Source organism: Strigops habroptila, chromosome 7, assembly GCF_004027225.2.
Source record: "Strigops habroptila isolate Jane chromosome 7, bStrHab1.2.pri, whole genome shotgun sequence".
Lineage (NCBI taxonomy): Eukaryota > Metazoa > Chordata > Aves > Psittaciformes > Psittacidae > Strigops > Strigops habroptila.
Window position 1 is genome coordinate 32859215 of NC_044283.2, and position 19771 is coordinate 32878985.

At 42.5% G+C, this 19771-nt stretch overlaps 1 protein-coding gene across 7 annotated transcripts in view; it reads left to right on the forward strand.

Moving 5' to 3' along the window:
- The first annotated feature begins 7184 nt into the window (after positions 1–7184).
- Positions 7185–19771, forward strand: part of FAT1 (FAT atypical cadherin 1) — a 114397-nt gene continuing 101810 nt past the window's right edge. For all 7 annotated transcript variants that reach the window (XR_003992281.1, XM_030492285.1, XM_030492286.1 and 4 more), the window contains exons 1-2: positions 7185–7604; positions 15590–18878. Coding sequence is in view for 6 of the 7 variants with exons in the window: in XM_030492285.1 (XP_030348145.1) it covers positions 15611–18878 (3268 nt within the window). In the remaining variant the exon portion in view is untranslated. The remainder of the gene's footprint in view (positions 7605–15589; positions 18879–19771) is intronic.

Here is a 19771-nt window from a genome sequence, read left to right on the forward strand (position 1 = left end):
TATGCTGAATATATATATTAATGATTTTATTCAGAAATTCTGTTTTGTTAACAAAATTTATTTGCATATAGCAGAAAAGAAATGCCACACTATGACAATGATTGTGATGGAGACCTAGGTTGGGTAGAGTGGATAGACCAAGACCTTTCTCTTACACCAAGCTTCCAAAAAAGATAGTAAATTATTATCAAATATAGGAAAAGTAGATTTTATTAACTTTTAAAGTAGAAGACTTGACTTCATAAACACAAAAAAAATGCACAGTGACTAGTTAAGACAGAAAACAAATAGAGTTCATAAATGATTCTTTTGCTGCACACTGTTCCTTTGCAAGAGAAGTTCCTGTTTCACTGGATGAATTTCAGCTAGATGAGTAATATTTTGAGAAGTAAAGAACTGCCCTCTAGTACTCATGAAGCCAGTTATTTTGCCATCATCCCTGGCAGACAGCTGTGCATCAGCTCTCTGGTCATTCCAGCAAATTCTCCTTAAAGAAGAGACTGTCATTTTCTTGATGTGACACTGTGCTTGAACTAGACAGCTAAAAGGAAAGGGGACTTCTTGTCATGCTGAGCACTTTCTGTTTGTTACTCAGGCACTTGCAAAATCCAATAGGCACTCATTGAACTTGGATTATTTTCATTGATTTGAGTTGGATTTTGATCAATAGTGTAGAGAAGAACACCTTGTACGCAAATAAAGAAAGGGCTTTTTCACATACACACTCCTTCTGGATCAGGCAACACAGTTTACAGGTAAGACATCATGTGGGATAGGAATGTCTAGTCATGAGAGTCCTCTCTTCCATTGGATGAAATAATATCCCCAAATAGACTGAACTCCAGAAGCTGGATACATATAAAAAAAGCTTAATCAGAAAATATCCCAATATTAGTAAAATGGGATAAACCCATCAGTAAAGACCAGGAATCTTCATTTTGGTGAAACCTAAGGGCTCTGAGGCCTCAGTAAAAGAGCATGTAATACTTTACACACACCGGAGACTAAACCTTTATGAGCTTTACAGCATGCACACAAGCATTGGGTTCTCAATTCTTTATTTTTGAAAACCCTAAACTTAGCTATAAGTCTAGACTAATTGCAGCAGAAGGACTAAGTATAGTATTCTATACTATGCAATAAAATATTGCATTTTAGCAACAATGGAAAACAGCTTCATTTCTAGCTATCAGCTTTTCAAAATTCTGAAGCTATATAGGTTTTTAACTATTTAGATTTGCAAATCCTAAACCAAAGCATAACCTAAGATTAATTAATGCTGGATGAATAAGAGATACCTCTTAAAGAAACATGAAGCTTATGACATTGTAGATGTTGGCTCAATTAAAATCTCTTTGAGCCCCTCAGTACACTGAAGTCAATTGAGTTCTAGACTTAAATTCTATACATATTTTAATGCTATAGATTTAATAGCTGTAGGTCTAAACCTAGTCTTTATAAAAGGACTGGTGACCACAATAAAGGGGCATAATGACTTAGTCCCAGTAGAGACATATGTCTTTCCTTCTTCTTTATGACCTGAAGAACTTTGAAGACATTCACAGTATTAAATTCCAACATTAATCATCCTAGACTAAATTAAAACTGGCTTACCAATCCATTAGTACTAGGCAAATCCATGGCTTACACAGAGACCAAACTTATTCCTGATGTTTTATGAGTACCACAATCACTGGGCCTCTCTACTTTTCTCTACAGTTCTTCAAACCCTAATTCTAGATTAGGACCGGTTTTAGAACCAAAAGGACCAGTACCTTACTATAAAACAGAACACAGTAACACCAAACATTCTTTTACTTCATTCAGCCCTTTGGAATACTAACATCCTGAGTTCTTAAAACTTTATTTCTGTGAATTCACACCAGCTCTGAGGTTAATGGAACCTGGACAACTAATTCCAACTACTCAAAACCAAGGAAGTTTGGTGCACAAGTCCATGTGACCTGACAAGATGCATCTGCAGGTCCTGAGGGAACTGGTGGATGTAGTTGCCAAGCCATTATCTATCATATTTGAGAGGTCGTGGCAGTCTGGTGAAGTTCTTGCTGACTGGAAAAGGGAAAACATAACCCCCATGGCAGGTGAGTCGGAACTACATGATTTTCAATCAACTACATGATTCCAACCCTAACCATTATATGATTCTATGATGATTCTAAATACTAGCCTACACAGCTTAAAAAAAAAAAAAAAAAAAAAAAAAAAAGCTTAATTACCATTATAGCCTAGCCCTTTTCTGATCTTGTCAAACACTTTAATTGTTCTTTAATTTTTTAAATCTAACTTAAAAAGTTCCTTGTATTATAGGCATAAGACTGTGAACTGATGTCTTTCTGCCTTGGGCTCTGTGGATTTGAACTTGATAGTGCAGTCCAAGCACCACTAAGTAGGAAGACAAGTACACCTAACGGAGGAGCAGACTTATCCTACCTTGCCGAGCCTGACAAGACAAAAATCCCTGCAGATCACCACACCATCATCATTCCAACCCGGGGAATATTGACAATAAGTGGGATGTTTCACTTTTGTTTGGGATGCACTAACACAAACCATTACCCTAATTTCAAGCCTTTATCAAAATACCAGTACTGTCCAGAACAGTGCTACTGGTTCTGTTCCAGGTTGCCAGTATGGCATAGGCTAGGATAAATGCCATAAAAGCAAACTTACCTTAGATGATGTCTTTTTATTATTTATTATGTAGGCTTAAAGTAATCTATTTGACTAGCTCTCAGTCTGAGGTAGATTGGTGATGTCAAAAAGTGCCTCGTTTCTGAAGCGAAGCCAAAATACTTCTTAAAAAATGACATACACAGAGGTAATCTGTAAGACCCAAATTTCGTAAATATAAGGCTGCCTAACCCACTCCTGTTTAGAGAATATATTTGTCATTCTTGCTCCTCCCATTACTGCCTGAAGAACTAGTGTACTTAGAAACACAAAATCATCTTTTAAGTGTGTTTCCTTTTTTTTCCCTCTGCAGAATTGTTCCAGGTTTTCTTTACTGTTACATATATGTGTATTTAACACATATCTACAAATAGCTGTAGCTTGTAGGTTTAATGATTGAGTCACCTCAGTAAACTCCTCTGTAGGTTCACAAGGTGCACAATGGATTGTCAAGAAGCTAAGATTGTTTAGCATTTCATTATACCAACGCTGATATAGGACTATTATTTTGACACTGCTGCCTCGAAAGTCTTGAAAAACACTGTGAAAGGGTACCTAATCAAATAGTCACTGATATTTTACACAGTAAGAATTCTCTAGGGTAAAAGGAAGTCAATAAAAATAATTAAACTATGAAAAGTTAAACATTCTTGCTCAAATTCTGTCAGATAAAGAGATGCATGCAAAGGCAATCCTAAAGATTTTCAGGGAGTTCACAACAGTTTGGTTTAGGTAGAAAAATGCCAGCACTCTCTCAAATGTGTCTCTCATACAAATTGCCGCCTTTTCCCCTCTAAAAAAAGGGGGCAGCAGAAGAGGAAAGTGGTCAGCTGTGGTTCAACCCAAGTTTGCAGAGAGTAGGCAAGAACAGCCAGAAAGGCAGAATTGTTTTTTTATTCCCCAGGTCTGCATTTACAAGAGAGGAAACAATATAGTGGTAAAGGAGTATACATCCTTGACTGCAGGCCAGGGACAGGATGCTTACCAGGTTTTTGGGAGTTGTTTTGGGTGAGTTTTTTTGCATTACAAAGGCTACAACTAATTGAGATGCTGGGGAGTTCTTCCTAAGACACTGGGGCCATGAAAGGAAGAGGAGAATAGGGCACAGGTTTTGTGCTAGCTTTTCGTACTGTAGAGAATTTTATTCTTACTCTAAAACCTCTGTCAGATCAGTTCATATTTAGCTGGTGGAGAACTCGCTTGAAACTGCGCCTGACCTCGTTACCGAGAACATGCATTTGCCCTCTGCCACAGAGGCTCAATGTTTATCGGCCCTTGATTGCCCCTGAGTCATAGGTTGCTATTGTGTTCAGAAGTGCTTTTTTTGAAGCTGCACTTGGTGTAGCAATTGCAACTGTTTCACCCTCATAGAGACCAAGCCATATCCTCGCCTTTGCCATCTCTGAGCCAGTGCAATTCAAAATGCCGATTTTGACTTTTAAAGCTTTTTGCACCTGAAGACCCTACAATTTGGAATTTTTTTTCCCCCAGAATGGCAGCTGAGAGATCAGTCCAAATTACTTGAGATATCATTTCCCATGTGCATTGCTGGGGCTGGTAGCAGGAAAATTTCTCTGGAGGACACTTGACTTTGTTGTTTACTTCCAACCTATTGAGCTACTCAGTTGATCTATCAGCTCCTGTTTGTTAAATACATAGCAAACGAGTTGAGATCTATGAGGCTAGTTTTGAGGTAGATTAGTGAGAGGAATGTCTCATATTAGAGACACATAATGCCTTACAGGGAGATGATGATTGTGATTACGTGGGAATATAATTTCTGGTTATCTTCTTATTTTATGATGAGTTCTCTAACGTAAATGCTTGCTCGTAGTCTGATACCAGATTTCTATTTCAGTTTTTGGGAAATAATTCCAAACTTGAATGATCAATGTTTCTCTTAAAAGTAAACTGTCTAATCCAGAGAACTACTTTTTTTATTGACAGCTGACCTAAAACTTGTTTCAGTTTAGGCAGTTTCATAAGGACCAGGATATGCCAGTAGATGACAAGGAGGACCAAACATATTTTGCTACAATGGTGATAAGACTGGAAGTTTTTCAGAGGAATGCATGGTGCCCTAGGCACAGAAGTGTGATTTCAAGTATTCTCTTTTGTACCTTACTTATAGGTTAGCGAAATGTAACAGAATATATTAATTTTCTTTAGGATAACATATCAAAAAGATATCCTGGGAAGACTAATCTTTAAATGTGACAGTCAACAATTATTTTAACAGCTTTATTGACACTACGTCCAAGAACAAAAATCAAAGGACGGAGAAGAAATGAAATAAAAATGGAATATTCAGTAACTATCAGAATAACTTTGTCAATATTATTCATGATGTTAGAAACCTGTTTTAGAAGGTAAAACTATATATATATCAAGAAGACTTATGAATACACTTGGCTGGACATCTTGGCTCCAACACTTTATCTGAAGCTCTAAGCACCATTACCCACCACTGGAAAGCGATGGCATATCCCTTTATTCTTCATCTAAAGTACTTGCTGTCAGCATAGCATGTGTATAGAGAGAAATCCAGAAAGCCCTGATTTTTTTGTTATCTTTACCAGCTACTTCTGAGAGGTGCTCCCAACCCTCATACATGAGGTTATTGCAATTGACCACCACTGCTCTTCTCCAGGCATTGAGAATTAAAGTTTAGACAAAGGTTTAAGCAATCTGCTGCTCTAGCCTTTAGTTACTTCGCAATCAACTGTTATATGGCCTTGAATTTGAAAGGTAGCAAATTATATACTCCAAAATTACGAAATATTTGCAACTGTACTGAGTAGAAGTGTGGTTTACACTTGTTTGTAGCCTTTAACTATAACGTCTTTAAAGTGTTCCCCTTTTAGCTCTTTTCTGGAATGCTATTTTCAATGCGGTTTATTTTACGAAGATCACTGAAGCCATTTTCACAGAAGGAAAGATCATTTGGCCCAGTGGCACTTGGATAAGGACTTAGTATAATTCCATTTAGCGTCTTCAAAAAGTAACTCTGAGATGCTAAGTAAATCAATTGGCTGTGTCCGTTGTGGAAATCTACAAGGCCAGCGAATTTTGACATTAAACTTTCCAGACAGGATCATTCAAAGTGATCATTCCCAGGCTGAACTGGCTTGTATGCACTGTTTGGAAATGTACTTAGTATCTATATAATGCAGTTTGTATCTGCTCTTCTTAACACAGAACACTGCACACTCACATGGCTGATGATAGATTTTAGTGGTGTATCTTATAGGAAATAATGATCCAATGTCTTAAGAAGTCAAATTGACTTCTGGTGGAAGGCCATGACTTTAAGGTCCTTAGGTATAAATGGTGTTATAAAATAATATTTCACCTTGTGAGAATCTGAGAGTGCTTTACAAATTTGGTGTTACACTATCTCTCTCAGATAAATAACTTTTAAAGTGGTTTCTGTAGCTTTCCCAAAATTTTGTAACCCCCACATTCAGGACTTACCCATGCCCCTGCTTTTAGCTGATCCCCGATCCCTGATCATTTAGCTGTGACACCCCTCCTGGTCTTTGTCAAGGAGGAGCAATTCGTTGGGGGTTACTTTGAATGAGGGAGAACCGCAGTCTAAATATGCCTTGCTTGGTTGTGATTTATTATTATTGAGAAGGAGCTGTCACTTCGCCTTTTTTTTGGGGGGGGGGGGGGAGAAACCCTTTGCTGTGCCTTGAAAAACATAGCTCCACTGTATTTTGTATTCATTCCCTTGAGGAAAAGAAAAAGGCAAGGAAGAAAAAAAGAAAAAGAAAGAGAGGGAGAAGAAAAAGAGACAAAAAAGGGGAAAATAAAAATAAAAGAAAAATAGAAAGAAGGAAATAAAAGGGGAAAAGAAAACGAAAAAAAAGAAAAAATAAAAAGGGGGAAAGAGGAGAAAAAGAAGAAAAAAATGAAAAAGGGGAAAAAAAAAAAAAAGGGAAACCGAAAAGGACAGTAGAGAACTACTCTAGTCTTAACGCGGCTGGGCGAGAGCGGGGGATTGCCGTGCTCGATCCACTTGGAGTCACCCGGTTATTTTAGCGGCTGTGCCCCGCCGAGGAGGAGCCGTGCGGCGGGCGAGCGGCGTCCCGCCGTGCCCAGTGGCGGCGGCCGAGCCAGCGGGGCCGCAAAACAGCGGCGGCCGCGGAGGGTCGCCGGGGAAGGGGACCTAGGGCGGCGCGGAGGGGCCTCACCTCACCTGCGGGCGGCCGGCCGCGGCCCAGGTGCGCGGCAGGGACCCCGCGCAGGGCCGTGGCGGCGCAGAGAGGTACGCGCTGCTGCTGCCATCGCCGCCGCGCTCTGCTGCAGCGGTGAGGAGGGAGGGGGTGGTGCTGTCGGGAGCACGGTCGGAGGGGGACGGACGGAGTGCGAAAGAAGACGGAGGGAAAGAGGGAGGGAAGGAGGGAGGGAGAGAGGCGGGGGAATCCAGGAGGAGGGAGGGGATTGGCGATCCGACGCCGTTTACCCACTCACTCGCTCCGCTGCTGCAACTCGTCAACTCTGTCCGCTCTTTGCCTGGACATGTCTTAAGAAAGTTGGATCTCTCCCTCCCTTTCGCCTTCTTTTTTTCTCCCCCCCTTTTTTTTCCCCCTCTTTCGCCCTCTGTTCTACCCCCTCTTCTTTTCCCCCCTCCCTGTCTATTTTTCCTTCCCACCCTCGTTCAAGTTTCGAGCAGCGGATGGGTGGGAGCCGACATGCCGCGCTGTGGCGATGGGCCCGGGCGCCGCTCTCGCTGCGCGCCGGGTCCGCGCTGAGCGCCGGGGCTGCGGGGTTCGGGCTCTAGAGGTGTGTGGACACCGGAGCATTGCTCGCTTTTTCTCAAGCGGACAAAAAAGGGGGGTAGGAAGCGTGCGGACATGAACTGAGCTAGAGCGGACTTTGGGAGAAGAGCGCCGAGTCCAGCTGGTCTGGTGAGTTCTTTGTTTAATGAGTTTATTATTAGCAGAGTGCTTAGAGACATGATTCCCGTGAGAGTTTTGGTGCTCTGGTTTGTTGCGTTATTGAAAGTACCGAGGTCTTCGCTTCAACCTCTAGTTTATAACTGTGGAGTGTATGTATGATTCTGTAGGCATATATATAGGCATACCGACTTTATCCAAAGCTCTGCGTACTTGGGGCTGAGGGCACCGCCCGCTCTACCACCACCTTCACTCAGAGAGCGGCACGCAGATTGCCCGATCCAGCCGCCTGCAGCCGGGCTTGGCGCCGCGGGCTACCGGCTCCGCTCCACTCGGCCGAGCCCGGGGTGGTTGCCGCCGCCGTGCCCGGCTGCCCGTGCGCTGTGGCGCGGCGCCCCCTGCCCGGCTGCCGCGGAACTGCGGCCCTGCCGCGGGGCGGCCAGTGCCCGGACCCGCCGAGGGAGCGGGGAGGGAGGGGGACTGCCGGGACGGCCCCCGGAGTCTCCCGGCCGAGGACTGGTGAGCCTGAAAGCCGGCGCTTTCTGAAGGGGTCGGCTCATTCTGATCTGCAGCCCCGGGCGTACGAGGATTTGGCTACGGGAGGGCGCCCTACACAGCTGGCTTTATTTATTTATGTGACTAATAAAAGATGTGGCGGGGCTAATGCGCGGTAAATGCGCCCCCGCTGGCTTCTCCCGCCCGCAGCCTGGCTTCCCTGTGAGCCCGCTGGGTCGGGATTCCCCAGGCAAGCGTCTGATCGTTATTAAGCGTGATCACTTTAGTAATGAGCGGGGAATCCTCCGAGGACTGTTTCGCAGTATTAATCTTTAACGAAAGGCTGGCTGGCTGACAGATATCCTTCAGCACGACTTCTACGCCCGAGGCAGCCTGTACTCCCTCCCCGGGACGCGGGTGGGCTGCCGCGCTCCCCCGGCTGTCCCCAGCCGTGCACACACTCCCCTCGCCGCCGCTTTTCCCGGTGCTGGTGCACGGCGCTACTCCTTAAATCGGCGGCGGGGGGTCGCGGTAGCCGTCAGTCAATTTTGGTCGCTACTAAGAGACCTCCGTCCGCACGGCCGCGAAGCGGCGTCTCACCCAGCCCAGCCCAGGGCCAGCAGCTGGGAGGCGTGAGGCCAAGCACACCGTGGCGGCCCCGGGGAGGCAGCCGTGCCGCCCGCACCCCCGCCCGCCGCACGGGGGAACGGCTGCCGACGCGCTGCGGCCGCCGCAGGGCGGTCCTCGCTGCCACCGGAGCGAGTGGCGGCCGCGGGCTCGTCCCGGGTACCCGCCGGTCCTCCGACAGCAAAGCCCCGCCATCGAAGACCGGCTACTCCCGTGGGCTCCGACGGTCTCCCTCGCCATCCCCGTAAGATGTTCCCCGGCAGTAGCTTTCTGAAGTTTCTGAGTAGCCTCCCCAAGCGAGAACTTTGCCACACGCGAAGCCGCCGTGTTCCCGGACCGGAATCCCCTTCCTTGCCGCCCCGGCCGGGCTGGAGCGGGGCAAGCGCGACAGAGGTGAGGGGTCGCCCGGCCCCGCTGGCGTCCCCATGGGCGCCGGGCCACCGGGAGGAGCAGCTTGCTGTGGTTTGCTCTCCCCCCGCTTCCCCCTCTCTGCATTCCGTCCTCCCCCGGCGGGGCCGGGCTTGTGCGGAGAGGCGGGGTGGGGTGCGGGAGTGTCCGCTCCCGCGGAGCGCCGCAGAAACGAGTTCCGGAGGGGCGGCCGTCCAGCGCCGCGGAGGAATACGGCGGCGGGGGGCGCCGCGGCCCAAGGGGGTGGAGAGGCACCGGCGAGGCGCGCTGCGTTGGAAGCGCAGGAAGAAAAGGGGAGCGGAGCGGCAGGCACCGTGCGGGGCTGGTCCCGGCCCGCACCCCCGCCAGCAGCGAGACGCGGAGAGGTGCGGCCGGGCCAGGACAGGACAGCCGGGCAAGTTGTTGGGAAGTTTTATTGGCGCGGGTAGAGGGCGGCGTGAGACCTCTCGGGAAGTTTCGCCTCTGAGGTGAGGCCGCCCGGAGGCGCTGGGCATGCGGCCGCCTCGTGCTGCGGGGGCCGGCGGAAGGGCCTGTGGAGCGGCGCCGGCCCCTCTTGCCCCCGCCCGCGGCGCTGGGCCCGGGTGGCTGCCGGGCGTCGCGGGCCCTGGCGCCCTGCTGCCTCCCCGCTCCTCCCCTCTGGCGGCGGCCGGCGGGGCTGGAGTCTTGGCCGCGCTCTCCTGAGAGCCGGCAGGTTGCTCCTGAGCTGCGTCGAGGAAAAGGGATGGCGGGTGATTCCCGCCCCCCCCCCCCCCCGAGGCAAGGTGTCTCGGATGCGGCTGATGGGCCGTTGCAAACTTAATTCCTTGGTAAGCCGGCAGGGCCGATTCGCGGCGAGAAGGTACCTTGGGGTGACTTTCTTCCTTTGTCTGTACTTTAACTCCGTGTCCCTCATTGCGTTCCTCGCCGCGTTCCTCCGAAAGATGAAGGGCAGCGTCCGCGTTTGGCCCCGGCTCTCCGGGAGATCCTGGCTGGGCGCATCAGCCGGCTCCTGTGTTTGCTTGCTTCTTCTCTCTTCACGGCAGTTGAAAGAAAACAAATGTTTGTTCGAAAGGTGCGCTTTTCAACCTCCTGGTGTCAGTGAGCGGCGGTGTGTTTTGCTGCTGAGTATATCCCCCCGTTGTAAACCTCTTTTTTTTTGGGGGGGGGGGACACGACACGCATTAGTAACTTTAAAAATGTTGCCCTTCTAGAGTAGGTTTTCTTGAGCTTTAAATACTTGCATGCAAGTTGTTCATAGGCAGTTGAATGGGAAATATTACCTGTATTCTTTTATCACCTCTCCTGTCTTTCTGTGAAAGAAAAGAATGCTGTGTAGTAGATGTGTATTTCCTATTTACTCTTCTAACTATGTGGAAATATTCGGCTGTTTCGTGAGTAAAATGCTTTACTTGAAGGCTGAAAGCTATTTCATTTTTGAGTTTGTTCTCTGTGGGATCCTAAAGTCTCACTTTTAGGAGTTTGGAAGATTAGTTTTAGCAGTCGTCCCAGTAGTAGGGCAGTCTCCTGGTTTTTATAACTTAGCATGTGAAAGAACTTTATATGGCTAAGTTACCACTGCTATCAGTGCAAGTAGGCAAATACAGAATTCCCTTAAACCCTCGAAGATTTACTTCTGTTGTTTGCTTGCTTGCTTGCTCGCTTGTTTGTTTGAAGTTTAAAGCTGAGTTCAAGCTCAATGAAACTACTTTTGTCGTCACAGACTTTAAGGTGCCATGTTAAATTTCGATCAAACTCTTTGCTTAACGCAGATTGAAGGTCTGCTCTTCCTTGCACAACTGTTGAGTTTAGTATGAGATACACTAGTAACTGCCGTACAGGTAAATAGTCGAAATTCTCTCTATGAAACTTTGTTTCACTCCGGATTCAGAATCTTTGCATGCTGGTTGAGTACAGCTGCTGCGTTTTTCCTTTTAACAGCAAAGGTCTCAAAAGCATAAATCAAACGTATCTCATGAGATTAACGCATAATCTGGAGAATGCAAGGATAAAACTTGCTAGGCTTTAGTCACAAGTTGAAACTGTTATGTTAATTTCTATGACAATGTACAATTTTATTTTTTTTTAATAATTTACCAGCTTTACTGAATTAACATTGTGGTGTACTTTCATCATGTGTTAATGTTTTAAATACCAAAATAGACAGATGCACTCCCTCCCTCCCAGGAAAGCAAATGACACTGTTAAGGTGTTTGATTGGAAACTTTAACATCCTGAAACAGCTAAACCTGATTATTTTTTTCCAGTCAGGCTGCATAAATAATTGCTTTACGATAATTGAAAGAGTAGGTGTAACTGCAGTTAGTACAGCCCACAAAACCCTATGATCTCTTGTAGACTTCTGCAATAGGAACCCTGTCATGACAGTTTAGTTACCACGATAATAACTTTTCACGGTGCATTTGTGTCAAATGGCATCAATAGCCTATGCTGATCAAAACTGACTTTTAAAGTAAATAGGTGATGTTTTGATTGGTGGAGGCATTTTAGTTTTACTAACTTAACATCACAAGTCAAAGAAGCTGGTGCCCATATGGGGTTAAACCCCCACTACATTTGCTAAAAGTTAAAGATTTCAGTAGGCAAGCATTGTAGAAACAGCACTAAAGAACCTCTTTCAATCCTCAAAATACTCTGATATCTCCCTAGAGCAGTGTAACAGGCCATGATCAGAGTCTCATTCTGCTAATGTAAATGATGTAGCTTAGTCTTGCAGCAGGTCCTTCTGGATTTAACTAGCAGATCTTGTGTGTGGAAAAGGGATAGCAATGGGACTAAGTCTGATCACGACTTGGGCCATGTGGCCTGATTTGTGTGCTTTTTCTACCTCTGATTGCTGGGGGAGTAAATTTGCTCCCTCTTGATACATTATGTAGAAGATAAGCTTTTTTGACTGGGTTTTTTTGTTGGCTTGTTTGGCACTGAGATTGCTCTTTACTAAATTCTCTATGATTGAAACTTTAAAATCTCAAACTTTGAAGCCTAGGTTCTGTAAGCATACTACTAAGAGAGACAGTCTGTTACATTACTGCTATCTTATCCAAATCATCTTCATTTGTAAGTTATCAAATCGAGGTCTGATAGCTCCAAAATTTTGCATCTTAAACTTTGAGTGTGAAGATAATTCTAATTTCTAAGTTGGGTTAGTTTTGCCTCCCCCATGTACAAATTATGTTAATGTGTTAATAATTTTGTTAATGTTGTAATTAAGTAATAAAACTGTCTTATGTATCCAGCACTTAATATGCATATAAATAAAAATTACCAGGATATGCATATAAAAAATTATTGGAATAATAATTTCCAAATAGGAAATCAAAGTTTGTTTAAAAGGAGCTTTTCAGAGTAAATATGGTGTGCACTTCTTGTAAACCTGGGGCTATGATGTTTTGCTAAGTAAACAGTTGCCTTATGTGTTGAAAATGGATGCAGAAAATCCTAAACTGGTCCTATTCCAAAGATAATAAAAAATTTAGGAGTTCAAAGTGTAGCCTTCGGCTAAAATGTTTCTGAAATTCAGTCATTCTGGCTCACTGTAATGAGCCATCTGAGTTTATATCTAACACATTATCACTTTACCTTAACACTTTCATACTTTCCCTTTCTTTACTACTGGCATTGTTTAATACTTCAGATATTTATCAAGACTGTATTATGTTGATTTTTGGATAATCCTGGGTCAACTTTTCTTTTTTCTTTTTTTGTTTTGTTTTTGTTTCCAGTAGCTCTGTAAATTATGACAAGATGGAAAAAGTAGTGATAGCACAAGGGGTAAAGGGTTTAAATTTAAACAAGGGAAATTCAGGTTAGATATAAGGAAGAAGCTCTTTACTGTGAGGGTGGAGAGGCCTTGGAGCAGGTTGCCCAAAGGCATGGTAAATGCTGCATCCCTGGTAGTGTTCAAGGCCAGGCTGGACAGAGCCTTGGGTGACATGGTCTGATGTGAGGCATCCCTGCCAATGGCAGGGGGTTGGAATTAGGTGATCTTAAGGTCCTTTCCAACCCTAACCATTCTATGATTCTTTGAAATGCCTAACTTGCTTTTATTTAACATGGTTAACTGTTTAGTTGAGAGATGCTCTTCAACTCTTGATTGTGACTCAGCAAACCTTAGAAGTTGCTGCTTGGTTCTCTTACTGGTAGTTGCATCAGCATGTGTAATAGGCTGCCAGTTCTGAGAAGGCTCCAATTGAAGTTGTTACAGAAAAGCAGCAAAAACTGCTTAAGGTATTATGGCACAGAAAAATATTTACAGTAATAGTAGAACCTGCACGTGTTAAACTTGGAATTTTAATGAGCAGTTTGGATATCTTAACACAGTCTAATGCATCATAGTGTGGTGTGCATTGTGTCTAATGGGCCTGAGGAACAGATGATAAAAGATATGGACAGGTACAGTGTTTTACATAATAGACAGACTACTTCAGACAGCCCGTTGCCTAATGTAAGTGTAGACAGAGTTATGGGGTGCCATAAATCAGAACTGGAGCTGGGTTTTGGACTTCATTATAAGTAACAAAAAAAAAAAAAGAGAAATTCTAGTATAAGGGAGAAAAGAGGGAAAGATCTGATCAGATCAGCATTGTATCTGATCATTAAGTAGTTTGGGCTTTTTTTTTTTTTTTTTTAGTAGCTTCTAAAATTCCAGCAAGATGGAATAAAAGAACTTGTTTTTATTGAATAATTTAAAAAAGATGTAATAATTTCTTAACATGACTTTTATGACAGTCTGATGGCATCTGAAATTGTTCAGAGTTTTGGAAGTGTTGATATCAGTTATTTATTATAGGTTTGGGGTTTGTTTGTTTTGTTTTTATTTTGCTCGGGGCAGGGCTTGTTTGGTTTGTTGGTTGGTGGTTTGTTGTGTTTGTGGGTTTGGTTTTTTGGTGATTTTTTTTTGTTTGTTTTTTTTTTGTTGTTTTTGTTTTTAATGAAAATGTTCATTTACTTGGCAGTATGTTAGGGGAATGAAGCCCTGGAGACCCAAGTGTCTGTTTATTCCCAGGACAAATCATAGCCTAGGAAGAAGAGTACATAGGGGAGGAACGATACTGTTAACACATTGAAATGGCAGCTGTTCAACCTCAAACTGGTTTGCTTTACCAGCCTTTCCTTCATTCAGCATTAAAACCTTGTCAGCAGTGGTTCCAGTTAGTGACTTACTTTTAAAAGCTCACACACTTTTTATTGTTTGCTTGTTCACTTTTTATTGTTTGCTGTGGTTATAGCTTTAATCGTGTAACTTCATTGCTAGATTTGGAAGACACACATGCTTTTTTTTGGTTTTTTTCCTTCCAAAAAGGTACTAGTTAAGTTTTCATTACTGCTTTCCAGTATTTCCTATAGCTTGTGTGCACGAGTCTTAAATTCTTCTTAAAATTATTGACTTACTAATGGCTGTGACTGAATTCCTTCTTCTGAGTTTTTTGGAGTGAATTTTTAGAAGCATTCTGAAGCTTCAACTTGTTATCCTGTGAGATTTTGGGGAGTAAAGACTGTTGCTATAAACCCAGATGAGGAGGGTAGTCCCAAAGGTCTTGTTCCTGAGGTTTCTGCCTTTCTTCCTACTGCAGTCTTGTCTGGATTTAGGCACTGGAAATGACACATTGACTTTTTCAAATGGAAAAGCCAGTGAGGGTGTGTTCTATGTCCGTCTTGATGTTCCAGGCTCTTTCCCTGTCATTTCTGGAGTGTTTGAGAAATACATCTTAATAGTTCCTCCAGTTATTTTGATGGATTACTGTTCTCATAGCTTTTGATGCTAATTTGTTTCAGATCTGTTCTGAGAGGGGAATAAAAGAATATATCTTATTTTTTATTGGTTTCATAAATTAGTGATGTTTGATAGAAATTTTTTTTATGATATACATTATTCTTGTAAGGGTACTCAGAGTTGAAGAGGGTACAATACATACAGAATTATTCTTTGTTTATGATTTTTATAATTATCAGAACAGGTGCTGAGTTTTAAAAATTCATGGTAATTTGAAGCCAACTCTTGCAGTTTGCTTACATGTTATTTGACATCAGTCATTTTGCAATATAAATGAAATAAGGGAGCAGAATTTTGTATCAGAAGACAATGTCACATATGAAGTAGAGGACTGCAGTGAACGTTCACTGCTCCAAATAAGTTCAGATCTAGCTTGCTTGCTTACAGCAGACAGCACTGGCATATTTCTTCTAATATGTTACTTCTTGGAGTTGTTAATTTGAAGTTAACTTTGTATGTTCTCCTTGTGTCATGGTAGTAGCTCCTAGACTTTTGGTCTTGTGAATTCTTTGCATTTTTTAGGAGTTTTATCTGCTTTTACTGTAAATCATGTTGAAACTTTGAGCAAAAAATGGATGTAACTTAGAGGTGTAACTTGTAGTTTTCTTTCAAGCATGAATTCTAAACTAAACATCAGGGTTATTTGAAAATATGTGAACTGTCATAAAAGTCTTAACACATCTCTCTCTTGTTGCAGGGTTTCTTCGTAATTGCTGCCATGGGAAGATACTTGACTATGCTGTTGCTGCTGATGCTGCTGGTGCAGCATTTTGGAAACTGTGAAGGAAATCAAAGGCTACATCATGCTCCACCAATGCAATTTACACAAGTAGAGTATAATGCCACTGTGTATGAGAATTCCGCAGCCAAGACTTATGTTGGGCATCCAGTGAAAATGGGCATTTACATTACAAATCCATCATGGGACCTAAGATACAAAATTATTTCTGGTGACAGTGAGAACTTGTTCAAAGCTGAAGAATATATTCTTGGCAACTTTTGCTATTTGAGAATACGAACCAAGGGAGGAAACACAGCTATCCTTAATAGAGAGGTAAAAGACCATTACATGCTGACTGTTAAAGCAGTTGAAAAAAACACAAATGCTGAAACACGCACAAAGGTCAGGATACAGGTACTGGATACAAATGACTTGCGGCCTTTGTTTTCTCCGACATCTTACAGTGTTTCTTTGCCTGAAAACTTGGCAATAAGGACCAGCATCGCAAGAGTCAGTGCAACAGACGCAGATATAGGAACAAATGGAGAGTTTTACTATAGCTTTAAAGAAAGAACAGATGTGTTTGCTATACATCCAACTAGTGGAGTGGTAGTTCTAACTGGTAGACTTGACTACTCGGACACTAAACGTTATGAGATGGAAATTCTTGCAGTGGACCGTGGACTGAAGCTGTATGGTAGCAGTGGCATAAGCAGTATGGCAAAACTCACTGTTTATGTAGAGCAAGCAAATGAATATGCACCAGTTATTACAGCTGTTACGTTGACTCCATCGGAATCGGACAAAGACCCAACTTATGCAATTGTAACTGTAGAGGACAATGATCAGGGTTCTAATGGGGAAATAGCAGCATTAAATATTGTTGCAGGTGATCCACTTCAACAGTTCAAAACAGTGAGGTCTCTTCCAGGAGGTAAGGAATACAGAATAAAAGCCATTGGTCACATTGACTGGGAGAGCCACCCTTTTGGATACAACCTTACCCTTCAAGCTAAAGATAAAGGAAATCCCCCACAGTTTTCTTCTGTAAAAGTTGTTCGTGTAATATCACCACAGTTCAAGTTTGGTCCTGTCAGATTTGAAAAAGAGATATACAGAGCTGAAATAAGTGAGTTTGCCCCTCCAAATACACCTGTGATAATGGTGAAAGCTCTGCCTAGTTACCCACACTTAAAATACATTTTTAAAAATACACCAGGCAAAATAAAATTCAATTTAAATGCTCACACTGGTCTTATTACCACTTCAGAACCCATAAAAGCACAGTATGCATCCCATTTTGAACTTGAAGTTGCGACAAGTGACAAAAGAGCATCTGCAAAAGTATTAATTAAGGTACTAGGCATGAACAGCAATCCTCCTGAATTTACTCAGACATCCTATAAAGCCTCCTTTGATGAAAATGTGCCAGTAGGTACGAGTGTCATGAGAGTAAGTGCAAAAGACCCCGATGAAGGGGAAAATGGGTATGTGACCTATAGCATTGCAAACCTAAATCTTTTGCCATTTGTGATTAACCATTTCAGTGGGATTATTAGTACCTCAGAAGACTTGGATTATGAATTGATGCCAAGGGTTTATAATTTACGGATTCGAGCTTCCGATTGGGGTGTACCATATCGTCGAGAAGTTGAAGTTCCTGTTACTATTATTTTAAATAACCTGAATGACAATATACCTCTGTTTGAGAAAATAAATTGTGAAGGAACAATCCCCAGGGATCTTGGTGTTGGAGAACAAATAACAACTGTATCTGCTATTGATGCTGATGAGCTCCAGTTGGTGAGATACCAAATCGAATCTGGAAATGAACTGGATTTATTTAGCCTAAATCCAAATTCTGGAGTACTTTCACTCAAACAGTCGCTAATAGATGGCTTAGGTGCTAAAATATCTTTTCACAGTTTGAAAATTACAGCCACAGACGGAGAAAACTTTGCGAAACCATTGTATATCAACATAACTGTAGCTACTACTCGCAAACCAGTCAACTTGCAATGTGAGGAAACTGGTGTTGCCAAAATGCTTGCAGAGAAACTCTTACAAGCAAATAAATTGCACAGTCGTGGAGAAGTTGAGGATGTTTTCTTTGACACTCACTCTGTGAATCTTCATGCACCACAATTTAGAAGTACTCTCCCTAGTAGCATTGAGATAAGAGAAGACCAACCTGTGGGTTCCAGCATAGTGCCTATGAATGCTACTGATCTTGATACTGGCTTCAATGGAAAGCTAGTGTATGTTATTTCTGGAGGTAATGAAGATAGTAGTTTCATTATTGATATGGAAAGAGGAGTGCTGAAAACTTTATCTCCCCTTGACAGAGAAGTGAAAGATAAATATACTCTAAATATTACTGTCTATGATCTTGGAATACCACAGAAGTCTGCCTCACACCTTTTAGATATAAAAATTTTGGATGCTAATGACAACCCACCGGAGTTCCTGCAGGACAGCTATTTTGTTGAAGTGAGAGAAAACGAAGAGCCAAATAGTGAAATAATTCAAATTGAAGCTACTGATAAGGATTTGAGGGCTAATGGAGAAGTGAAATATTCTCTTCTTACAGATACAGACAAGTTTACTATTAATGCTGTGACAGGAATTGTGAAAGTTGTAGGGATTCTGGATCGTGAAGAACAGCATGTCTATTTTTTGAAAATAGAGGCTAGGGACCAACCTACTGAAGAACCTCAATTATTTTCAACAGTTATTTTGAAAGTGTCTGTAGAAGATATTAATGACAATCCTCCTAAGTTTATTCCTTCAAACTATCATGTGAAAATTCGAGAAGATCTTCCTGAGGGGACTATTATTACATGGCTAGAAGCCTATGATCCTGATTTAGGCCAGTCAAGTCAAGTACGATACAGTCTTTTGGACAATGGAGATGGCACCTTTGATGTTGACAAGCTAAGTGGAGCAATGCGTATTGTAGAAAGACTGGATTATGAAAAGAAACAATTTTATAACTTGACTGTACGGGCCAAGGACAAAGGAAAACCCATTTCATTGTCCTCTACGTGTTATGTTGAGGTTGAGATAGTTGATGTGAATGAAAACTTGCACACTCCACGGTTCTCTATATTCGCAGATAAAGGCTTTATAAAAGAAGATGCCCCTGTTGGCTCCTCGGTAATGACAGTATCTGCTTATGATGAAGATGCAGGACGAGATGGGGAGATTAGATATTCCATCAGAGATGGATCTGGTATAGGAGTTTTTCGAATAGATGAAGAAAAAGGTAAGGTGGTTTTCTGTTATTTTTATATTCTAAATAAAGTCATATGCCAGCAGAAAGATAAGAGAAGCAGCATTGTCACAGTTGACATAGATGTTCTTGTTAGGACAAAAAGACATCACCAATAAGGTGTATAGTTTTATCTGCCAGTTTAGTGAAATTATATGTGTACATTTGATAAGTAGTCTTCCTCTGTTGTCCTCGTTTCTATCCAGCCTACCTAAAGCTATTCTTGGATCTTAAAATCTATGTCACCTGGCAAAAATAACAGTGCTATTGATGTAAAATGAAGGTCTGCCTTATGTAAAAACTGTTGTCTTGTGGACAGTGGGACTGTGAGGGTAAAACAGCAAACTGCTTTCTGCAGGGATTTTCATGCTTTTTAATCTTAAGTGACTTCTCTTGCTTCATTCGTGGGAGATATGCATGGGTGTGATACTGCCATACATGCTGGGTTTGGTAGTTATCTTTCAGAGTTGTTATAGGTGCCCATCAGTGAGTTAGTAAGCAGTGTCTCCTTCATGAAAAGACCTCTGGCAAAGAAAGCATAAATGTAGTCTTTAGAAAAAGCTCATATAAATGAAGTATACTGAACTGCTGACCTGTTTCATTAATAATGCATAAATTGACAAGCAACTGTGAGAATTATTCCAGTGTCATGTATTCAAAAGTTGCACAATTATGGTTTCAATAAAATTCTAGTGCTGACTTCTAACATTTTGGTTGGGTATGTGTGTAGCTACTCATTTATTTATGTCTGTTATAGAGCATTAATACTGTGCTGCTACGTAAGTGTCTTAAAATAAATTGAGGAGGAATCTTGTACGAAATCTGGCTGTGGGTTGCATGTAGGTAAATTATGACACATGATGGATTGTCTTACAGAAAAATCCTTG